The sequence below is a fragment of the Podarcis gaigeae genome, assembly GCF_964106915.1.
Source record: "Podarcis gaigeae genome assembly, chromosome: 7".
Taxonomy (NCBI): Eukaryota; Metazoa; Chordata; class Lepidosauria; order Squamata; family Lacertidae; genus Podarcis; species Podarcis gaigeae.
This window is the reverse complement of record NC_139683.1, coordinates 57,455,077-57,478,799: the sequence shown is the minus strand read 5'-3', so window position 1 is coordinate 57,478,799 and position 23,723 is coordinate 57,455,077. Positions and strand designations below refer to the sequence as shown.

At 40.2% G+C, this 23,723-nt stretch overlaps 1 protein-coding gene across 4 annotated transcripts in view; it reads left to right on the top strand.

The window, feature by feature from the left end:
* Positions 1 to 3,024: 3,024 nt before the first annotated feature.
* SLC66A2 (solute carrier family 66 member 2) overlaps positions 3,025 to 23,723 on the top strand; it is a 54,953-nt gene continuing 34,254 nt past the window's right edge. Inside the window, exons 1-5 of one of the 4 annotated variants that reach the window (XM_083747054.1) lie at positions 3,032 to 3,305; positions 4,154 to 4,192; positions 5,192 to 5,530; positions 16,491 to 16,624; positions 19,401 to 19,454. In XM_083747054.1, the coding sequence (XP_083603180.1) occupies positions 5,301 to 5,530; positions 16,491 to 16,624; positions 19,401 to 19,454 (418 nt within the window). In that variant the 5' untranslated portion in view covers positions 3,032 to 3,305; positions 4,154 to 4,192; positions 5,192 to 5,300. Of the gene's footprint in view, positions 3,306 to 4,153; positions 4,193 to 5,191; positions 5,531 to 16,490; positions 16,625 to 19,400; positions 19,455 to 23,723 lie in introns of all 4 variants that reach the window. The other 3 variants (XM_083747055.1, XM_083747057.1, XM_083747056.1) reach the window with 3 other exon arrangements.

Here is a 23,723-nt window from a genome sequence, read left to right as displayed (position 1 = left end):
ATTATTAAAAAGATTATTATTGATGATTACATGCGTATGTGTTGTTTAAACTTTATCATATTAATCTCAACTGCATTTCTAGATTCAGTATGAACTGTAAATGTTTCTATGTCATAAATGGCAACTGTGGGGAGGAATAATTACTTGTCCAGTGCCACACAGAACATCATAGCTCAGCTAGGGAGTCCCATACATTGCTGAGCCGCAGACCAAAGACTGCCATTTTCTTAATATGATTTGTGTTTTATTTTGGTCAGGAGTATGCTGGGTAGTATAATTATAAAGTCCCCTGTCCATGTTGGTTAGACATGACAAAAGATAAGGGGGAAAATTGAGGTTTGGCAATTGAGATGTGAGAACTGAAGATGGCATCCAATAGTAATGGAAGGATAGGTGAGATGGGAATGTGATTGAAGATGGAATGGTATTTCTCTTCCCACAGTTTCTTCGTGGTGGGGCAGGGACTGCAGCTTTCCAAAAGCCTTTGGCCCCTTGGCTAGTGTCAGAGGCCACCGTGTGCTTCCTCCAGCTCAGTAGCATAGTGTGGGGGGTGCAGTGGTGGCTGGCCGCACCGGGCGCAACATCTGGGGGTTAGGGTTAGGGGGCGCAAATCCACGGGTTAGGGGGCGCAAATTACTTGCCTTGCCCTGGGTGCTGACAACCCACGCTACGCCACTGCTCCAGCTCTACAGATTGTATCAATCTGCAAAAATAATTGTAGGTGAAAGGCTGGCAGGAATACTTGTGGTTAAATTAGGCTTGATGGGAAATGCTGGATGTGTGCCATTTGATAATGAAGAGGGTGGGATATCTTAGTAAAAAAGAAAAGAAAAGAAATTGAGGGATGAAGCCTGCTTGTTAGGCTGCTGCATTGCCAAAGGTTAATTTCTTCATAATAATAATAATAATAATTTATTATTTATACCCCGCCCATCTGGCTGAGTTTCCTCAGCCACTCTGGGCAGCTCCCAATCGAGTGTTAAAAACAATACAACATTAAATATTAAAAACTTCCCTAAACAAGGCTGCCTTCAGGTGTCTTTTAAAAATAAGATAGCTGCTTATTTCCTTGATATCTGATGGGAGGGTGTTCCACAGGGCGGGCACCACTACCAAGAAGGCCCTCTGCCTGGTTCCCTGTAACCTCACTTCTCACAATGAGGGAACCGCCAGAAGGCCCTCGGTGCTGGATCTCACTGGGGGTTCATCTCCTGCCTTCCTCTCCTGCAGATAATCAGTTCCAGCAGGACATTGTTTCCTTGTTCATGCACGGTTTGATAAAAGAAAATAAAGGGAGGTAGACGGTTCTGTGTGACTGGTTGAAGCTAGCTTCCATCATAGCCATTAAGAAGAACTGCATGGGATTCATTATAGTCAGGCTGTGATATGAGCAAGTGTGTGCTAGAACAAGATGCATGATGACTGCCACATGAGATGTGTGACCTCTAGCAACTGTGAAGTATATGCTGTTACTTAAGCTGACATAGAAAAGCTATTTATGGAACAAAGGTTTCTCTGACCCCTTGACGGTAATTTAGCTTATAACCGAGATGCATGAAATATCACAGATCACTTCAAAATAAAATACAAGGCACATTCTAGATCATTTTCAGGTGTCTGGTATTACTTTGCTATCAATATATCAGTAACCTATTTCTTATATATATTTACTGAGTTGCATGAGAGTCCCTCATGGTCTGTTCCAACTCTACAATTCAATTATGTTATGTTTTGCTGCACCGGCTCAAGGCTGATGTAGCAGAGGAGCTTGTCTCAAGCCTCTAATCTTTAAATGGAGCAGTTTAGGATTCAGCTGATCCATGGATGGTCCTGCTCCACTATCTGCAACACTCCAGTTTTGTGGTCTTACACTGGCTATCATTAGCAGGACTTCCACCACCAGTAACTTCCTAGCCATCCATACTTTTACTAAGTGCTTAAGGAGCCTCCACAGTAGCAAAGGTTTTTGGAGGAGTGCCTCTGCACAGCCATATCACTACTATTAACATAAAGGTTGTTATCCCGTTGACCTCAGTTCTTCTTCTGAATAAATGTACTTGGGATTGTACTGTAGCCTGGATTTTCTTTGGGAGCTGGAACCTCCTTTTTAGATATGATCATTTCAGCAACCATGTGAGAATAGAGTATACACGCACACAAAACAGTAACTGTGAAGTAATCTCTGAGGAATATCAGTAGCACTCCAGAGCTTTACATTTCCTACAAGGACTTAGAACAACACCTGGGGGACCACTAGTTTCCTAATCCCCAGCCCTGTTTTAAAGAGCTGGTTTTATTGATGTTTTGGCATTTATAACTCTGAATTCTGCTTTGGTTAAAAGCAACATTGAATATAAAGAAGGGAATAAATACTACTACTAATAACGGAAGTCAATTATCCATCGGTTCACTGCTTCAAAGGTCATCACAAGTCCTGTTTGAGGCAAGAATTTACATACAGTGCATAAAAAATTGATAATTGATTGGGGGAACGGACCAGCAATTACTTTTTACCAATAGTTAAAAATAGCAAGTTCTCTGCTGTTGCTTTGGCGAGGATGACGTCATTTGAAAAGCCTTTTAGAAACACCTTCCTTGATGCTGCTCTGCGAAAAAACACTTTTCCTCTCCCCATATCTTGGGGAAAGCAATCCCACCAAGCACACTCCAGTACTCGCATGGCAGAGAGACTGGGGCAAAAAAAAAAGTACCCGTTCTTAAAAAGACAAATAAACTGGGACGTCGCCAGTGGCGTAGCGTGGGTTCTCAGCACACGGGGGAAGGCAAGTAATTTGCGCCCCCTAACCCGTGGATTTTAGCACTCGAGTGCGAGCGCGCCCCCCCCCCCCCATGTTGCGACCGGGCGCCCCGCACCCCCACACTACGCCACTGGACGTCGCTTCCTCTTGCCCGCTTCTCCAAATCGTCGCGGACGCGTCTCTCGCTAGGACCCAGGAGTCGCGGGGCCGGGAGCGCGGGGCGGTTCCTTCCATTGACGGAGGCGCCGCTGGCTGTCGTGACGTCACATAGGCAGGGCCGATTCCCTCGCTGCCGAGCGCTCCTGCTTATTGTCGCCAACCGCTCAGAAAGAGCAGCGGCAAAAAAGCTGCACGGCGGAGGCGCGAGCTGCTGCATCTGGGGAGGCGTCGCGGGCCGGGGGCCGGAAGAGGGGCGCGGGGCGGGGGGAAGGAGGAAGGTCGGTCGCCGGCGGCGCTGCTCCCTCAGGCACCCGCAGGAAGAGGAGGAGATGCGCGGGTTTCGGTGCAAGGGGCCCTCGGCGGCGTAAATGTTCCTGATAAGGCGAGGTGAGATGGAGGCTGCGAGAGGTCACGTCCCAGAGCACTTTATGGCGGTTGGGCAGCTCGCGCAGAGCTCCTTTTGCTTTTTGAGGCGGGGGCGGGGAGAGTTTAGTAGAGTTGCTAGGATGAGTATGAAGGAAGTCGAAGGTGGAACGGTTGCTTTGTGCTAGAGCAGGAGGCTGCCATTCAAAAGGCAGGCATCAGTCACTTCGGGATAAGCGAATTATGTCTATCTCCAAAAAGTTCCCCTTCCTTTCCCGAACTGTTTTAAGGCTCTTCCTGTGAAGGCTGCGGCCAGTTCCCCCCAACCCTGCCTGTCCTCTGGAGGCTGAGATGGCTCAGCTGTGCGGGAGACTCAGTCATTTAATTTCCCAGCAGTTCACAGTTGATCATGCAGGCTCAGTAGGATGCGTATATGGGAAGTCTGCAAAGTTTCTCAAAAATAGAATGTAGAAGAGCTGCCACAGCTATTCCTGTGCATCTTAGTCTAGCCATACTCGGTAGCACTTGACATACCTTTTTCATTTCCTTCATCTGGTTTCTCTTTTTACTATAACTTCTTTGGGATCCCCTCTTCTCTCTCTCTTTTTGGGTTTTTAGAGCCGTCACTTCCCTTTCCTTTCTCTATAGTCTTTACACCATACAAGCAGTTAGTCGGGTAATAAGATTTCAAAGAGATATATTTCACTGATTAATTGGTTAGATATTTGATTTCATGTGACTTTTCAGAAAGTGCTCTCAGTTGATTGGGCAGCAGATTTTAATTGATTTAAAATAAAAAATTCAACTAGTTATAAAAGTGCAGCTGTCGAGTGTTGTCTTCTAACAGAAATACCCTCTTCTCACACACACAGGAGGAAATGCCTCTGCAAAGATTATAGCAGCAGTGATATGTATATATAGTCTAAAAACATTTTCCAATTGAGCTGATTTTACTCATGGTTGAATAGTGCAGGTCATAACAATAATTTATGGCAAAAATCCAGTGAAATGAGGTGACAAGCATTCTCTTACAACCTGAAAATGTATTGAGCCATTCACAAGATGCTTTCCACATAGGTTGTGTCATGTTATCTTCAGTTGGGGTGGGGAAAACATGTGCAGATATGTGTTTGGTAATACCAAAAGAGATGGAACGTGAAGGCACAGTCATTCTTAACCACAGAGAAGCAACTCATTGAAGAACTCTCTGCTTTGCGTATGGTTTCTGCAGTACAGTGGTACCTCGGGTTACAGACTCCGCTAACCCATAAATGGTACCTCGGGTTAAGAACTTTGCTTCAGGATGAGAACAGAAATCGCGCACTGGCGGCAGTGGGAGGGCCCATTAGCTAAAGTACCTCAGGTTAAGAACAGTTTCAGGTTAAGAACGGACCTCCAGAACGAATTAAGTAATAAACCCAAGGTACCACTCTAGTTATCTTAAACAGTTATTCTAGCCCCTGAAAGTGGCTACATGTTATTCCTGTAAATAATAATGGAGCATGCCAAGTAACTTGCACAGTCATCTTGCCTGCTCTATTGTTGTGGAGTAACCTGAATACCCCATAACTACATTACTTTGCTACATTTTGAGAGATGTGTTGGAACCAGTAGCATAATGAATGAGCGGTCTTTATTTTCTGAAAAGCCTATAGTGACTGTGTGTGCACCTTTATATATGTTCTTTCTGAGAGGATTTCATTTCTAGGGATACTAGACTTCCATAGTCCTGGCACTCAACCAATCCATTCTTGAACACGGTAGAAAAGGCACTGGTTGGGACTGGATTCAAGAAGGGTGACTTTCTGTGGTGCTTTGTGATTTGCCCAACTTGCTGTAACAGGAGATCATTTTCTACACAAGTACAAGTTTGAGATTTTATCTTTGATTTTTGTTTGTTTGTTTGTTAGGGCTGCATAAAGAAGGACACGTGGAATGACAGATTGCTTAGATATGAATAAAAGCCAATAAAGCCCGAGGAAGAAGTAAAAGGGGGATCCCTTTGCAGCAGCTGCCCTGATGTTAGGGGACTTCATTTTGCCCATCATGGAGGCGGATGGCTGGGAGTGGCTAGTGGCTCCGATTCATCAGCTGATATCCTGGGGTGCATCTGCAGCCATGGTGTTTGGAGGTGTGGTGCCATACATCCCACAATACCGAGATATTAAAAGGACACAGAATGCAGAGGGCTTTTCAACCTACGTGTGTTTAGTGTTATTAGTTGCAAACATTTTAAGGATACTCTTCTGGTAAGTTGACTCTTATACCACTTTGAATGTTTTCTCTATTCTTGAGTTTCTGGATGTTGATGTGAGAGATGCTGTGAGATTAAGTGCCTTTTGGACATCACAAAGAAATCTTCACAGAAGGAACATAAAATCTGCTTGAAGATCACAATTCTTTTACTCAGTGGTTGATTGTGAACAGCTTTGTGAATTATCATTCATAAATTCTACATTGGTCATACAAAACTGAAGTAGAAGAAGGATTCATCCTACCTGACATTCAGAAGACATCTGAAGGCAGCCCTGTTTAGGGAAGTTTTTAATATGTGACATTTTAGTGTATCTTTCATCTTTGTTGGAAGCCGCTCAGAGTGGCTTGGGAAACCCAGCCAGATGGGCGGGGTACAAATAATAAATTATTATGATAAATTATTACTAGATTTGATTCTTGGTCCCAATCCCAATCCACTCTGAGCTGCAACACATTGGCTATCAGTAATACAACAGCAGAAAGAGTAAAATATTATGGAAAAGTCTATTTTGATTCTGAATCTGAAAAGTTTAATTTCACACACAAACAATATTTTTAAGAAAAACTTAAAATGGGAGAATAAAATAAACAGAATATTGAGTTTAAAAGTTTCACAGATTTCTTGCTATCTATGTGAGTCACAGCATGCTTTGTTGCCCAGGTATACCCTCTTTTTGTTTTGTTATCCATTTGGCTGCAAACACATAGGGTTAGATCCAGACTTAATCATGCTTACTGATTTCAGTGGATTTACTGTAGGCATGGCTAAAGCTAAAAGCTCAACTATGTTTTAATATGAATTAAATAGGGCTTAGTCCAATTTACTCTAAGTATGGTTTAGATTACAGCCCTGGTATGGATGTAACCCATAGGATTCTTTATGTAAGTGGTTGAGGGTCTGGAGCTGAAGAGATTTGTCTTCCTAATTTTTAGTTTTGTGTTGCTTTGCACTGTGTTCCCAAAAATAATCTCTTGCTTTGCTTTCTACTGTTCCAGTTATGGCTGGAGTCCACAGAATGTGAATTTTTTGGCACATCTATTAGAAGGTTATGCTTATAAGTAACTCAGTAAATCTTGAGGCTGTCCTCTAACAGTTGATCTGTGTAGTCATTTATTGTAGAAATCTTCTGGGCTACAATATTCCTGTGTGCAATCTGTGGCCCTCCTACTGTTCTTAAAATATTTCCCACTTTTCTGCTATTATTATACAGGTGTCAAAATGGGCTCCAGCATTAAAGCTAGCATAACCAATCCTTTATATGGTGAACTTTGCTTCATAATAAAATACAATTAACTTTGTACACTATCCCTAACCAACAACTCAATTTATGAGAAGTTCAGTCTGAGGAAGAGACAATGGGTAGTGGACTGATGCCCCACCCACCAACCTCAAAGAAGATTGTTCCACATAGCTTTCTTGCATCAAGATCCTAAAACTTCCTAATTTCTAAATAATAGAGGTCAGTTGTAGAAGTCGGCCTTTCCCATCCTTATACCCTCCAGATATTTAGATTACAACTCCCATTGGCCCCAGCCAGCTCGACCCAGGAGTGAGGGTTGATGGGAGTTGTAGTCCAACAACACCTGGAGGGCAGCAAGTTGAAGAAGGCTAGCATAGTTAATTAGAGCAATGAGTGCAACTGGCAAATCTGGTGTTGTTGCTGCTCCCCAATGGTTATAGTCTACTAACTGAAGTGAAAAGTGCATAGGGTAGCTTGATTATCATCATTCAGCTTCATGGTTTTGTAACAGTATTCAGCTTGATTATCATCATTCAGCTTCATGGTTTTGTAACAGTATTTGATTATTTGTTTATATAAAATGTTTATCCTGCCCATGCACCACTTGGGATTAGGCACTTGAGATATTTACAGTAACTTGTTGGATAGAGATAGAGATACACAAACCCACCTTGTTTGATTGACTCTTTGCAACACTCTTTTGGATTATTTCCTATGTCTGCAAACTTTTGCTTGAAAAGCCATAGCTAGCTAGATGTGTAGTGCATGTCACCCTGATATGTCTCAAATAGCTATTGCAAGTTAACAAATTTTACAGTATAGTGAAATAGTATTTTGCCATTGCTTTGGCAATGTCCAACCATTGCTTTGACATGCTGCTTGGTTCTATTGTTACCCTTGTAGGGTAACACTATAACACATGCCATTATGTTTCTTTACTGCTTTGGTCTATTTGTATAGTTATGCTTTTATTTGGAACATTGATTCCTTTCCCTTCATAAAATGTAAACATCATAAACCAGGAAAGTTCCTATGACAAAGGAAACATAAGAAGAAGAATCTGATTACGTGGACTTTAGTTCACAAAAGCTTGTGTCATTATAAATTTGGTAATCTTTAAGACTTCACAAAATGTTTTTGTTTTTGCTACAGCAAATTAACACAGCCCCCTCTCTTGGAAAATAATGTTATGATTTAATAGTTCTGTCACAAATCTAATATTTACAAATTATTTCTAACTCCAGTTTTTCTGGGATAGTAGTATGTGGTTCAGCTGTCTGCAAGAGATACAAAAACAAGTAGTTTTAACTTCCAGTCCTCTAAACATTTTTTCACAGACCTCTGAATTCCCATCATTATTTTTCTAGCAATGTGATTCCTAGCAGGTATTGTTCTATGTTAGAGATAGGTGCTTCAAGGTGACAGTCAGCAGTGTATTAAATAAATACTGTACAAGGAGCACATTCTGGGGACCTTTTTTTGAGCCCTTATACTGCTCTTGTCGCCCTCACACAAGGTCAGACAACTAATCATACTCTTCTGATGCAGTGTTGGAAAATGCATCTGTATTTTTTAAATGTCCCTGCTGCTCCCTGCCCTCGCCCCCTATCAAAGGACAGCCATGGTGTTTGTTCTAAGTTCTGGGAAACATGAGAAAAGACACAGGAAATAAACAGGCCCATTTCATTTTGATAAGCCATACTTGTCTGTGGCAAACACAGTAAAGTGGATAGGCATTTGTGTGTAGAGTGGTAACAATTTAGTGCTGGGTTTGGTAACTGGGTTTGCCCTAGGATTATTGTAATGTACAATTTCAATACTTGATCTTAATGTCAAATGAACGCTGGGCTTAGGGAGTTTGGGACTTTAAGTCAGTGAATGAATAACTCAGTTTTACCTCTATGCCAGTATTTCTCTACCATCACTCTGGTCCTGTTCAGTGCACTCTCATCATCTTATTATTGATCTTAAGGGGTGTTTTCCCCATGTCAATGTCTTATTTTTATCACTGCAAGCAAGCTATTTATTTATTGATCCATGAATCTTGGGGAAATAACCCATCCCCCGATTTTAATTTGTTTATGGATGGCCATTTAGGTCGGATTGTTATTGCTTTCATGGATGTAATGTGAAACCAGGAATTTGGACACAAGCCAAATGTTACTGAAGAGCATTCTTCTCTGTTGATTGCATTGGATTGCACTGTAAATCCTGCATCCGACCTTCAGAGGATTGGCCACTGTCCAAATTCATCTTGTCGCCTGAAGGAGAATAAGATGGGTGCTGTTAGCTTTTTAGTGGATTGTGTTGTAGGTCAAAAATGTTAACTCATTAGTCACTTTTTAAACATGCAGAATTGTAACTGGATTTTCATTTATACCTTTCCCTGTTTAAAAGTTGTTGAGCGTTCAGTGACGACAGAGAAAGCTTTGCTACTTGAATCAGCATAAACTGGCTTTTAATCAGCACAATAGTCAGTTGTAATCCGTTGTGTGCTTATGCTTCTGCTATGCTTCTACTAATGGTCAAAATTTCATAGATGTATTTATTTCTGTTTCATAGAACCATACAGTTGGAAGGGACCACAAGGGTAATCTAGTCCAACCTCCTTCAACGCAAGAATCTTTTGCCCGACGTGGGGCTTGAACCCATAAACCTGAGATTAAAAGTCTTGCACTCTGCTCTGTCTGAGCCAAGTCTATGATGTTCATGCATAAATTATAGAACTTCTGATGCTGATGGAAATTGCATCTTAATTGATTAGCAGTAATGCTATGAACCAGACTCTGTAAACTCAATCTAAAAACTGATTCACGAAGTTTGTTTGAAAGACTTGTGTCTCAGCTAAAAATTTGTCATACAGTATTGACCTAACTTTCCCTCCACAAATTAACTGGTTTGGCATAATGGTGGTAAGGGGAAACTTTGGGGAAGTCTAAAAAAGTCTCAAGCTGTAGAGAGGACAATGCAAACTTTGCTCCCCAGGAACTTGTTGGAGAGGGGGAAAAAAGAGAAAAACGTCTGGGATGCTTGCTGTAACAAGAGCAGCATTTGTTGCTGCAGGACCTGAGGTGGATTAAGTTTTGGTTGCAGAGATTTAATGAAACTAGGGCAGATAGGCTGGAAGGAAACAAACAGGACTGGGAAGAAATTTAGGGTGGAATTTATTCAGGAAAAGGCGTACAGGAAAAAGAATGCAAAGAGCCATAATGAATTAAAAACACACCCAAGTTTGGGGAAGTGAGGTTTGCTAAGACATGGAGGCAGACTTCGGGCTAGAGGTATTGTCTGGCCTGTCAGAAGCATCTTCCAGCATCCCTCTACAGCAGTGACTGGGAGACAGGCAATGCAATATGAGCAGCCATTCTACACCCAGTTATGCTTATTTTAAAAGTCAGTGGGGCAAGGTTGATTTATGACAGGTCTTCAGGAAAAAATAATATGAGTGAGCAAAGAAGAAGCCAAGTAGAGTCAGTTTGGTAGTGGTAGGGAGCAGATATTACTCCAGGCATAGGCAAACTCGGTCCTACAGATGTTTTGAGACTACAGTTCCCACCATCACTGACCACCGGTCCTGTTAGCTAGGGATGATGGGAGTTGTAGTTGCAAAACATCTGGAGGACCGAGTTTGCCTTTGCCTGTATTACTTATATTGTATATCCCATTTTTCTTGGGGAAAGAAACCTCTCGGTTTCACATTCCATATTTATAACTTATTCATGGGTGGGCAGGACAGATTTGCCAAAATATGGAAAAACTCATGTTGCTTCTCAGCAGTATGTATGTGAGAGAGGTGGGGGGGGGGGAGAGAAAGAGAGAAAGATCTAGGTCACATACTGACATCTGGGAAATTGCAAAAAATTGACTGAGGCCACCCAAGGGTAATGAAATGTCTTGGTTATTAAGAATTGCTGGGTCAAAGCTAAAAATAATATTTTTTTATTAATATAAATAATATTTTTTATTAATAGTGAAATGTCTCAGCATTAGGTGCCACAGTGTAAATTAGGCTTAAAAGAACAAAGCATAGAAATAGAAGCTTGCAATCTTTAAAGACATCTCAGGAATATTGAGTGGGATGGAAGGGACACAAGGAAGGGTTAGGAGAAGCAGCAGAGATCCAAGGTTAACTCTCTGCCACTTTTTTATTTTAACAGTATCCATCTGCTCTGGGGTTCACTGCACTCTCTAAATTATAGCTGGAAAGAAAGACCACAGTTGGCTTCAGGGTTGTTTTTTTTAAACAGAAAAATATTGTTTAACAGCAAAACTGTTGAGATACATTTGACAGTTTTAATTTTAAATAGGAAAGTGTTAAAACTCTTGTGTTGAAGAGAGCACTAACTCAATAAACTACTACTATAATGTTTCTGAAGTTTTGTAGCAGCATAAAAATTGAATTTATAATGGAGATAAAATTCTAAGGTTTTCCCACCATTCATTCATTTATTTATTTACGAAGTTTATACACTTGTAAACTGCTTAGTGGTTTTATAATCAAGCAGTATATAAACTTTGTTAACTAAATAAAATAGTATTTACTAGACTTCTAAGTGGTATAATTTTGAGAAAATTGGTGGAGATAAGAGTGGACTCCAGTTATACTCTGAAAGCCAACAGGGATCAGAACTGATGGCTTTCTAGATGATTTGGGACTCCACATCCAATCACTGTTGGCTATGCAGACATGGGCTGATGATACTTTTAGTCCACTATCCATAGGGCCAAAGTAGTGTCGTTTTCCCTTCCATTTCAGTAGCATAATAAGTTAAAATGGATTTAAACTTTTTCTTTTTTTAAGGAATTAAGGAGGGGGGAAGCTGAAATACCATGGGAAAACTGATCCCAGAACTGTTGGAGAGATGTGGAAGAATTCAGTGTAATGCTAAGCAGATTGCTTCATCGCTGCAAACACTTCTGCTTTTCTGATAGAATGGTCTGCACTCTTCTCCCCCATGTGCTGTTCTGAGGGTTCTCCAAGCCAATTTGGGGAGAGTGAGGGGAGCTGGGGGCAAGCCTCTATGCTAGTAGAAGTCCTTGCTTGTGGCTGTGCTTATTATTTGAATGAATCCCATCCATGGAGTATGAAGTTGTTCAGGTTTGCTATTTTTAAAAATTGATATTTCAAACAGCTGCTGGGGTCCACAGCAATATCACTTGCTGTTTCTTAAAGGGAGGCTTACTATTCTGCCATGCTTTGTGAAAACTGGACCCATTTGTTTGTTAAGTTTTAATATGTGCTTCTTTATCTTTGCAAACGAGCAAATGACATTGCATGACAAACCTGTTGTAATTTATAGCTGTTTAGGAACCTCAGTGCTAGTTGAACTGGATTTAATGATATCCATGTCTGAGTGGAAGCAATTCTCCTCACACAGTTGTCCCACCCACTACAACACCACATAACACATTTCCCAGAATTTATTTGGTCACGTTTCCATAACATACCTTCAGAGACGCTGAGAGTGAATCGACTTACTTTATCTGTGCCTATAGTTTTTGCATCTTCTGGAGTGGATCTCAAGCTGGTGTCAGAATTGAAATGAGGGAATAAAATTTGGTTTATGTCTCAAGTCCAGATTTTCAGCAAACCTAACTAAACGGCAACACATTTTCTTACAGTTAGCATCTTACCTGCTTACAGTAGATAAGATAAGGGCAAGTGTTTGCATTAGATTTCAGTGTGTGGAAAGCTGCATACTACTTCCAGACTTCCTGGTGACTAAAGGATAACAAGACTCCCCCCCACCCAAAGTTATGTAAAAGATTGACTGACCAATGTGACAGTAGTACTTCCTGGTTTTAAACAGTTCAAGAAATGACAAACCAACTTAGCAAGCACCAAATCAACATCTGTTGCCAATTTGATAAGAGCAATATACCTGGCAGTTTCTCTCCAGAATTTATATGATTGGTGTTGGAACTGAAAATAGGAAGTGGAGTACTAGATTAGTGTTCATTGTTTTAACCCTTCCTTGGAACACCAGTATTGTCTACTCAGAAAGAGGGGATACTGGTCTAGACGGACTATTGATCTACTCAGGGAGTTTGTACTATGCTAGTGGAGGAGTGGGGAATTGGCTTTAATCAGCAGGCTAGATTGTAGGCTCCTCTACCTTCAGGCCAGTTTGAGAGGTCAGAAGTACCTGCTCACCAGTCAAATCAGCTGACATCACTATGATGTCAGTTGACCCATTTTCCCTTTGTATTGCAACAAGCTGCACTATAGAAATGAGCAGGGCTTTAAGTGACTGCCAATTACCGTATTTTTTGCTCTATAAGACTCACTTTTTCCCTCATAAAAAGTAAGGGGAAATGTGTGTGCGTCTTATGTAGCGAATGCAGGCTGTGCAACTATCCCAGAAGCCAGAACAGCAAGAGGGATTGCTGCTTTCACTGCGCAGTGATCCCTCTTGCTGTTCTGGCTTCTGAGATTCAGAATATTTTTTTTCTTGTTTTCCTCCTCCAAAAACTAGGTGCGTCTTGTGGTCTGGTGTGTTTTATAGCATGAAAAATACAGTAGCTGTTTGATGCTGACTTCAAGCTCTACTTTTCTGTTGGGATCTGCTCACCACGGAGTTCCCCATAGAGACTTCAGGTAGCTCAGCCAACCTCAGCAGGCTTGAAGTCTGCATCTATCAGCTGATTTGTGATGGCAGCAAAGCTACCTTGCTAGTTCACAATCAGGAGCAAGTGTGGTGTGGGAAACTGTCTGTTGGGTCAAATGGGGACCTGTGCTGTCTCTAATTAGGCCTGTGAACTGGAGGTTTCTCACCCCTGTGCTAGTGCCTGCTACATGTCTACATAATGGAGGGTGTGATAATGACAGAAAGTAAATGGAATTAGCATAGGATAACAGAGGCTTTTAATGGAAAAAGGGTGATTGTTATGATTTAAGACTCCTTAAAAAAATTAAGTTGCAAGTTGGAGCCTCCAATTTTCAGGCATATGTTTCCTACAGTTCATTTGCCTTTTGGCCATAGGCCATAACTGAATTTAGAATGATGAAATACATTAAACTGTCACTAACTGCAATATACGTAGAACTGCAAATATTGCAGATCAAATAGTCTTCGAAATAGTCAGCAAATGATACAGCTTTTTTTCCTTTATAACCCTTCAATTTTGCATGTGCTTACCCATGGGATTTATTAGGGGATTATGGAGGCTTCTATGCAATTCAGGAAGAAGAATTTGGATAGCAGCCAGTTCTTATTGAAGGTCGTGCCCAGGTTTTATGATTAGGATTTAATGCAGTCATAAAAGGTAGACTATCCAGTAACATTTGGCTGATACCCAAATCCTGATCCACAGGAAACATAGCTAAAAGACAGTAGTAATTTAATTTCTTTTGGATGGCTTGTTTCTTAATTTCACTCTTAGTTGATTTCCTATGCTTCCTAAATTAATTTTTGCTTGGCCCTCAATAATACTTATCGAAGATATGCAGCTGCCTATTTTTAGCCTACTGTTGCTATGGTTCTTTTATCAGCTACCCTAACTCTGGACTCCTGTCCCTTACCTTTTTTAAAAAAACATCCTAGGCCTTCTTACCAGTCTTCAGCCTCCTCATCTGCCACACAACCAGTTGCTCCTCCTACCATCTTCTAAAATTGCTTACAGAAGCGACACTGTTCATAAACATATCATTTCTAGCAAGTCCTCTCAAAGTACTAGAAGATTTGTGAACATCATGTGCTATAACTGTGGGAAGCTTGTTTCAATTTGGAAAGGAGGACAGAACTAAAAGAATCTGCTATTTATGGTGTAGTGTTTTCACTGAGGTTTATTGGTTAGTTTTCTTTCCCTCCCCACTCCACTTGGGACCCAGTTTAGAATTAGAATTCTAAAGCTCAGCTTTGGAATATGAGAATAATAAAGATTGATAGGCATCATGCAGAAACCTTTCCTTCACCACTGTAGGCTTGCTGAAACTCTCTCCTAATACACATGTTGTACATCAGAAAACAGCCCCCCCCCCATTTCCAGTATGGTACATAGCATGTGACACAGGTTGTATGTGCATATAGCATTATCTCTGTAACCATTTTTAAGGTGAGAGGTTTGCAGAGATAAGTGCAGCGTATATGTGGTTTTTAGCATGTTGGGTGTGACTTGTCCCTTGGTAACTCCAGCAAATCCCCATTTGTCTGAAATCGGGGAAAGGATTGCACATATTGGACACATACACATGGTTGGGTTGCTAGTGTGCATGCATGTGCAATATATATTTAAGATAATCTTTTGGAAGTTAGTTGTTCCTGCAAGTGTGTCTTTCAATTATTATTTTTAAAGCTTAGGAAGTGAAGAGATCTCCCTCTAGTGGTTTTCACGAGAGAGACCGAATTCTATACATCAGTTTAAATTTAGGGGAAAGCATTCTTCTTGTTAAAAGCAGTTCTTGAGAAGATGAAGTACTATCCCAACATAACTTCATTTGTATCATGTGACCCAAGAAGCACAGAAGAAAGGCAGTCATGTCCACATAATCTCAACCATTTCACTGTAAATATCCTCAAGCTGACATAGGAAAGCTAGGAGCTAAATAGCACCTTAAACCTAGGTTATGGGCGCAACAATGGAATGTCCAGGCACACTTTTTTATAACAAGAATACAAAGCCAAAAATGAATGAACTGCAGCTAAAATATTATGTTCATTTTTCACATGGTTTCTAGTCCTTCACTTGCTCACCTCCCCCTAATATTCTTAAGAGGGTCTCTTCTCCAGTCTTCAGAAAGTAGCTGGAAGTGAGTAGGCAGGAAAAAGGTCCTCCTTTCCTTCCACTCTGCAGTTTTAATCTGAAATTTTAGGGACACTACAGTGTCCAGAGCTCAGAAACTGCTCGCGCTAATGAAATTCCTGGTCGCAAAATCCGCCTAGAACAATGGGAGTTTCAAATACTGCATTGAATCCTTTAGTTAACGCAAACGATCACCACCCAGCTAAGCAACTTCTGTGGGATTGTTTCCTGGGATTCTTTTTATGGGGTTGTTTAAACAAAATTTATATCCTCAAAATCCTTTTCTACTTTTACTCACTGTATTTTGCAAATTGCTTGTAAAAGTAAACGTAGGGTAGACCTGAAAAAAAACCTTTACATCTCCCCTGGGGGGAACCTATGCCCCTAGAAATAAGTGCACGTCCACATTTGAAAAGGCCTGCTTTGAGGGATTTTTTATTTTTTAAAAAGTTGGCCATTGCTGCAATCCAGCCTGCATTTACCAGGAAGTGACCCCATAGACTCAGTAGGACTGACTTCTGGTTCGAATTGTGCTGCAATGTTTTGCTCTTGTCTGGTGCTGCAATAGCCCTGTCTTGGCTGCAGGGACATAGGAAGCTGTCTTGTCCTGGGTCAGACTCTTGTTTACATTGAGTAGCATTGGCTCTCCAGGGTTTCAGAGAGGTGTTTCTCCAGCCCTACCCAGATATGCTGGGAATTGAACCTGGGACCTTCTGCATGCAAAGCAGTTGTTCTACCACTGAGCTTCGGCCAGCAGCTTGCCAGATGCATCCTAGGGTTAGGGCTGTTGAATAACACTTGGGCTAGTATGGAGTATAAATGTATTAACATAGTCCAAGTGGAATTCTTTGATCCACATTTGTGTGTGTGTGTGTGTGAGAGAGAGAGAGAGACTATTTCTCTTGAAGTTGGTAGAATGAATGTTCATGATTTGATTTGATTTGATTTGACTTGTCATCTTTTCTTCCAGGTTTGGGAGGCACTTTGAATCCCCTCTACTGTTGCAGAGCATCATTATGATAATTACAATGTTACTGATGCTGAAACTGTGCACTGAAGTACGTGTGACAAATGAGCTGAACATAAAACGGCGCTCCTTTTCAGGTGAGTTGAAGCCCTTGGCCAGTGATCCTATGTACTGCCCTTCCCTTCTGCATTTGCAGTTGAGGGTTTTTTTGTTACTGAACTGTAATTTGGCACATGTTATATAAAACTGTCTTTAAAATAATAATAATAATAATAATAATCCTGTACTAAAAGAACATTCAGCCTGACTTGTGGTAAGGGACTGTTTTTTTGGAAATTTGTTATTTGTTTTAAAAATGCTTTGTTATGAATATGTCAAATCCTATTCAGTAGCTGGCATCATGTTTTGTTGCAAAAGTTGATTCAACTGAGCTCTGGGTTAATTGCAGAACAAAATGGTATTTTGCCTGTAGGAGAAGGGTGGTCTCACTTTTTGATCTCCAATCCTAAGAGCAACCTGATACTTTCCAGGTTGTAGTTTTAATTTGTTTTGATTACGTCTTTGTTGGTTATCAGTTTGTTTTGATTCTTCAATATATGCTTACTTAAAAAAGAAAATGCTGCAATCCTAAAATGCAAGATAGCTGCCTTAATTTATGAATTGCTTGGCCTAGGGCATTTACATTTTCTAATGAAATATGCTATGAGATAATGTGAGAGAATGAAGCATTATTGTAGCACAAAACTCACTCTGTGTGCTTGTATTTGGGTCAGATGGGGGGGGGGGGATCCTTTGGAGCTTTTCTTCTGAATGCTGGCACCATGGAAATGATCAGCACAAGGTATTCCTTGATTGTATTCATTCATTTGCATACAATGGAGAAATACCCTTTTCCCCAGGAGGGATAAGGAAAGGTGGTAGGAAGAGATGCTTTTCTGTTAATTCCAATTAAGTATCTTTTAAGAAGATAACTTTGGGAAGCTGGAAATAAACGTTGAAATTGCGAGCAACTTCTGCTCTGCTTTTGTATGAACTTTTGGGGGTCATGGCTGAAATTCGATAAATAAAAGTTTCCCCCTCACATTTTCTCCATCACATTGATATAGTTATCAGGCCAACAGTGCTGGACTGGAAGAGCCCTTCCTCCTGCTGGGTTCCTTTTCGCTCTGGAAATAATTCTCTTTACAAGTCCAGCCTAACCCAAAAAAAATCATAGGGCTCATACAAGTGCAACTTCCAGCTGCTTTAGAGCTAAATTAGATGTGGTATTAATTGTGTGAATGCAAATAATGTGCATGCCTTTTGTTATGTAAATAGGAGCCACAGGAAAGCCTGAACAGGTCGTGAAGGGTGAGGAGGGGTAGTTTAACTCTTTATTTCCCAGCCACAGTCCTAGTAAAAAGGCCTCTGTTTAATGCTGTTTGCAATTAAAGGAAAGCTTCCATTGTATTCTCACACTTTACTGTGATTGCTGTTTACACAACAAGAACCTGCACATTTAATTGTGTTTGCACAATTAATATCATGTCCTGTTTCACCTTTGTGGTAATACTTTACTTTCTGGAGCAATGTGTACAGAGAGCTCCCATTTCAAAACCCTGTTGGTGTCTGTTTCCTCAAAATTCAAGACTTTGAATCTTGGAATGTATCACAGTTGATCTGTGAGTTTCTGATATGCCTGCTATGTAGAAGAAGAAGAAGAAGAAGAAGAAGAAGAAGAAGAAGAAGAAGAAGAAGAAGAAAAATGAACACCTGAAACACCCCTGTAGCAAACACTAAGGCTACAGTGCTATATATGATTACCTTGGTATAAGTCCCACTGAACTCAATGAGGCTTGCTTCTAAGTAGAAATATATGTTATTGTGATCTGTCTGTTTTTGCACTTAATTGACTAGCCTGTACTAGCTAGGTCACTGTGTTCCCGTGTCGAAAAGCTGTACAATTGCTCAGATTTGGTATCCTGAGTATATATATACTGTGTGTGTGTATATGTGTGTGTGTGTGTGTGTGTGTGTGTGTGTGTTTGTTTGTAGCCCAGGTATTAGAATGCAAAGTTAGGCTAGCCAGTGTGCAGGTAGAATCAAGGTTAATTCAGCCATGGAGCTGACTAGAACATTGATTTTGTTGTTGCCTTAGAAGAAGCAAAATAAAGTAACAGAACCTCTGCAAGCATATTAAATTCCTTGATTTGCAAAACTTATACAGAATTCATAATTTACAGAATGCAGAATTGAGGTAGCTGCCCAGAATTTAATTGTGTTAAGCACAGAATATACACAATCATGGCTATAGAGTTTAAATTAAGTAATTGTTGGTTTTGTAGCACTCTGAGGAAGTGTGTGCAACTGTTTATCTCAAGTGGAGTGAAATAACAAAGAATCCAATATTCTGTAACTCACTGAAGTTTGAACATGGAACATGCAATGTACATGGTCACTGATTTACAATCAAGCCATCTATCCCTAAGTAATGTTTATGAAAATGCTGAGGGTAAACTATTTCATGCTGTTTTAACTTCTGTAAGCCTTATAGTGAAACATTCTGTTAAATTTTCTTTAAGAGTAGTGTAAAAAGACGACATAATTCATGTTTGGTATTGATGTATATACTGCATTAAATACTTGCTCAAGCTGTGGATTCTCTTATGTTTATGTAAATATATATTTCAGATTATTTCTCAGATGTTTTTTAAGCAGTGCATTGTGACTCAATTATTACTGTATCTAGCTTCAAAATCCAGGGGAGAATGTCTTGTAGACAGCACAGGAACTAAAATAACCAAATCCTTCCAGCATGACTACCAGCAAAATATACTAACCCTGAACTAATTTATAGCAAATTAAGAGGCTGGCTATTATATGGAGTCAACTAGTCTGTTTTGTCTTTGCTTTCTCTTCAATGTTTTAATGTAGCTGCAGATAGTAAGGATGAAGAAATCAAAACACCTCCCAAGAGATCCTTTCTGGGTATGTACTTTACAAACCCAAGCTGCATGAGGTTGCCATCTGAACACCATCTGTTCTTCACTGCTTTTTATTTTTACTTTTTGCCCTTTTAATATTTTTGTCATGTTAGAAATGAATGCATGATTATCATTTCTATGAAGACGATGCCTGTGCTACATTTTTCATAATAATAAAATCCCACTTCAGTTTTAACACTGACTGAGGAAAAAGATGCATTCAGGTTTGCTCCTCAAGCAAGTTTTTACTCCTTTCCACACAAAATATTATTCTGGCCAATTTTTAGGTCCCTTGATGTGCACATTCTTAATTGATCTTTATTCCCCTTTATTCCCCCTTTTTATGCACTCAATAATAATGTATTCTTCTCATGCCTGAAGTTCAAGAGTAAGAGTTCCATACCCAGGTTGTTTCAACTTCCCTTGCCAGCATCTGGTAAACTGTAGGAGATGGAAAATAAAATCCAGGTGATTTATGAGATATGGCACCTGCAGATGTTGCCATTGCATTTTAGAGCTGAACAGATGGGTTTCTGTGTGACAACTCTGCCACAGAGATTAAATATAATCCAAGCCTATAATAGGTTTGAATCTGTTGCAAGACTTGAAGCAGCCAGAAGAGAATGGATTGCAATAGGAAGCACTTTTTTAAGAGGCTGCAAAGTATTTTACATTCCTTACATTTTGGAATTGGAGGAAATAACATTTTCTCAGTGTGCAAGTTTAATTATTCTGTTGTTCAGAACATTTTCTGCTGCATCTTTTTCCAAAAAGGATTTTTCTTTTTTGCAAAACCTTTGCTGCATCTTTTTTTGTTCTTTGATTTCCATCATTAGCTTGTAGTGATCTTTACCAGTGTGCTGTGCAAAGATCTACTAACTCACAGGATGTAAACTTGCTTGAAACTCCCTGTTTACATTTCTGCTTCCTGCCTTATTTGTGGTGCATGGTTGAAAACAATAATATGTTGAAGTTTAGAAGGTTAGAAATATTATTCATCTGTCTTTTTTCCTGTAGCACAGAAAAAGCTTACTAAAGTTCTTTTATTAGCAAGTGTTTCAAGTTAAAAAAATAAATAATACAGCCTGAGAAGGTTAAGTGGTTGCATTAATGCATATTTATTTACCAATATTCAAATAGCAGGCTTGCCAGCTAATTTCAGTATCAATCAGGGCATGTGCTGGGAGCCACACAAACCTGGTTCAAGGTTTAAATGAAAATGTGCACTCTGTGAATGTGTGGAAAAGTAAGTGTTTTAGCAAAACTTGCAGATTGTGGGGGCAAAAAGCCAAATATTTTTCCTCAGTGGCTCAAGTGTGCTAACAGGCCTGGCTCCAGCTCATTAAAATGGGTGTGCGAGTTCTCAACATGCCTACTTGAAATGGATATGTAGCCTTCAAAGGTGAAGAAGATCTTTGCCAGTTATGCTTTCATGCCAGAATCAATGACTAAGCACACTCTGTATAGTCGCTTGCAGTAGCGGACAGCTGATAATGAAGAGTGGTGGCTTGAAGGAGATGGGTACTTGCATCCTATAAAAATGAGAATGATGCAGCCTGTGCACCAGAGGGTAGGGAAATGACTCTTACCTTTAAACAATAGGTGACATTTCAGCTGCACACAAATCAGAGGGTGATGTATGTGTGCATATTAAAATGTGGCATTTTATATATGTGTGATATCTGTGTTTGTGTGTGTTGAGGAGGCCATGGAGCAGGCCCAGTGAGGGGTGTGATCTGGGATGGGGCATGATCTGGGCAGAGTCCTGAGGGTCAGGTGGTACTTGGGACTCTACCTCATGGACCAGTTCCTTAGAATGCCACTGGTGGGCATGGTGTTGTGATGTTGCCTACTGATGATATTGCCTGGGGTGGACGCAAAGGGAAGGAACCAAGTAATGGCCAGTGAGGTGAATGATTTGCATATTGCTGCCATGCCATTCGGATCAATGTTATACATTCTCCCACACTGTGCATGTTGCCAACCAGTTGGGAAGGATCATGTGACATTCCTCACTTTGCTGGCTGAGAAGCTGCTGTGCATAGATTTTCCTGAGACAATAACTTTTCTATAATGGGATTCCTGAATACAAGGAAGGACAATTAAGTTAAAGAGAACTATTAATCATATTCTGGGGTGGTTTGTTTCCTCTTTCTGTGAGCAACAATTTGCTTTTTCTCATATTTAAAGCATTTTTTATATCTAAATTGTGTGTGCTTTGATTGAATTATGAGAGTGGTTTATGCCTGCATATTGCAGAATGCACTTTAAAATGTATGTGTTGGTAAAATAAATACTTTCCATTTTTTATTCTTGAAATTGGTTAAACCAGAGTTTTTAGGTAATCAAACAGTTTTGTAAAGTGCTGTTAGCTCAAAGAAGGATGTGTTCCACTTTATCTGAGTATCCGTTGTCCTTGGAAACTGTCACTACTATTTCACGCTATAGTATATTAGAGTGACAATGTTACCTAGGGGGTTTAGATGAATAGAAGTTCAGTAAACCTGATATATGATGTTGGAGCTGTCATTTGGTATTACCTTCCAGTCACAAACTGAGCTACTTCCTTATGCTCTCTGAGGTCCCTCTTGAGCATATTTGTCAGCAGTCTAGCAAACCACTTAGTGTCATTGATTCTTCTACACCCAAAAAGAAAAATTACGAGAACGATTTTAACTAGTACTTTATTCTGAAAGTGGACTCTATTTTCTTAAGCATATGGATAGCTTTCTGTTTTCGAATAGAAACAACTTAGGAAACAAATGAAGAGCAGAGATAATGAATAAAACATTTCAAGCAAATTTTAATATTCAAATTAAGCCTTTGGTCCTCTTAATAAATTAACAGAGTATTTTTTTATTTTTAAAAAAACTTGATTCCCCCCCCATTACATTGTTTAACTCATTAATGCTAGTGATATTTTGAAGGTGATTAATGTTTTCCTTTAAACAACAAGTTACACACTTGTAACATGTTTGAATTATCATCTTGGAAGAATCATTCTCTGAATCAAGAGAATGCTAGCTGTTTACAACAATGCTCTGAACAAATTAGTCATTTGCTAATGCTGTTGTGGATTTAGTGTCACAGGTGAGGTGAAAAGTTTGCTTGACTGCTAACATTATAATTCTCGTAGGCCTCCTGCCATCCCCAGCCAGCTGATTTGGTAATTACCAAGGAAATTGGAGAGCTAGAGTCTCTAGATTTTGAGAAGCTAAGTTCCTTGTATTATATGGATCTAGTAATGATATCTCATGGCAGTTCATGGATACCCTGCTGCAGTATCTAGCCATTCTTGGTTGCCATCAAATTTCCTCAGTTGTGTTTGCAATCTGCACATAGAGGATAATGCTAGACCTCTCCCCCCCCCGTTCCACTAGTCATAAAGTGTGTTCAAATTACCATGCTCAAGATTATTGGCATCTCTGTGGCGCAATGGTTCAGTGCGTCTGGCTGTTAACCAGAAGGTTGGTGGTTCAAGCCCACCTAGGGATAGCTGCAGCCAAGATTCCTGCATTGTAGCAGGTTGGACTAGATGACCCTTGGGGTCCCTCCCAACTCAATAGTCTATGTTTCAATGATTCTGTCTACACTTCCATGAATATATGATACTAGTGTGCTAATACTGCATGCAGTTTGGTTTTGGGGGGCGGGTTCAAACACTATTGTCTACATAAGGATCAATATTGTCGGGAAGGGCAACCAAACCAACTACCTCCAAACCAGTCCTCATGCTTTTATCATCAGTGAACCTTCCACTCCCTCGAAGAAATACCTGCCATATGTAATTTTATTGCTGGGGTAGCCAATGTGGTACCTTCTAGATGTTGTGGGTTTAAGTTTCTATCACCTCCAGCCACTATGGTCAATGGTCAATAATGATGGGAGTTGTAGTGCACAATATCTGGAATGCCCCACATTGGCTATTCCTGTTTTTAAAGTGTGATGTAATTATGAACATTTGTAATGGGACCATTTTCCATCCCCAGGACTGGAGTATTAGGGCGCTTGTTCGTACTGGCTGCTGCCAACTCAGCATGGGAGTGCTATATCTTTTAATCATAAAATTTCATTTATATAGTGCTTTAAAATAGTGCCATGGCTAAATCCATTATTTTAATTTTGGTGCTGTATTTCCTCCCTTTTTTTGCCTTAATCCATCTTCCTTGGTTGTTTTGTTTTTTAAACGATTGCTATATATGTGGGGAGAGAAAATGACTGCTGCATTTATATAGTCCAAGTTAGACACGTGTACAAATTTAAAATGATAGGA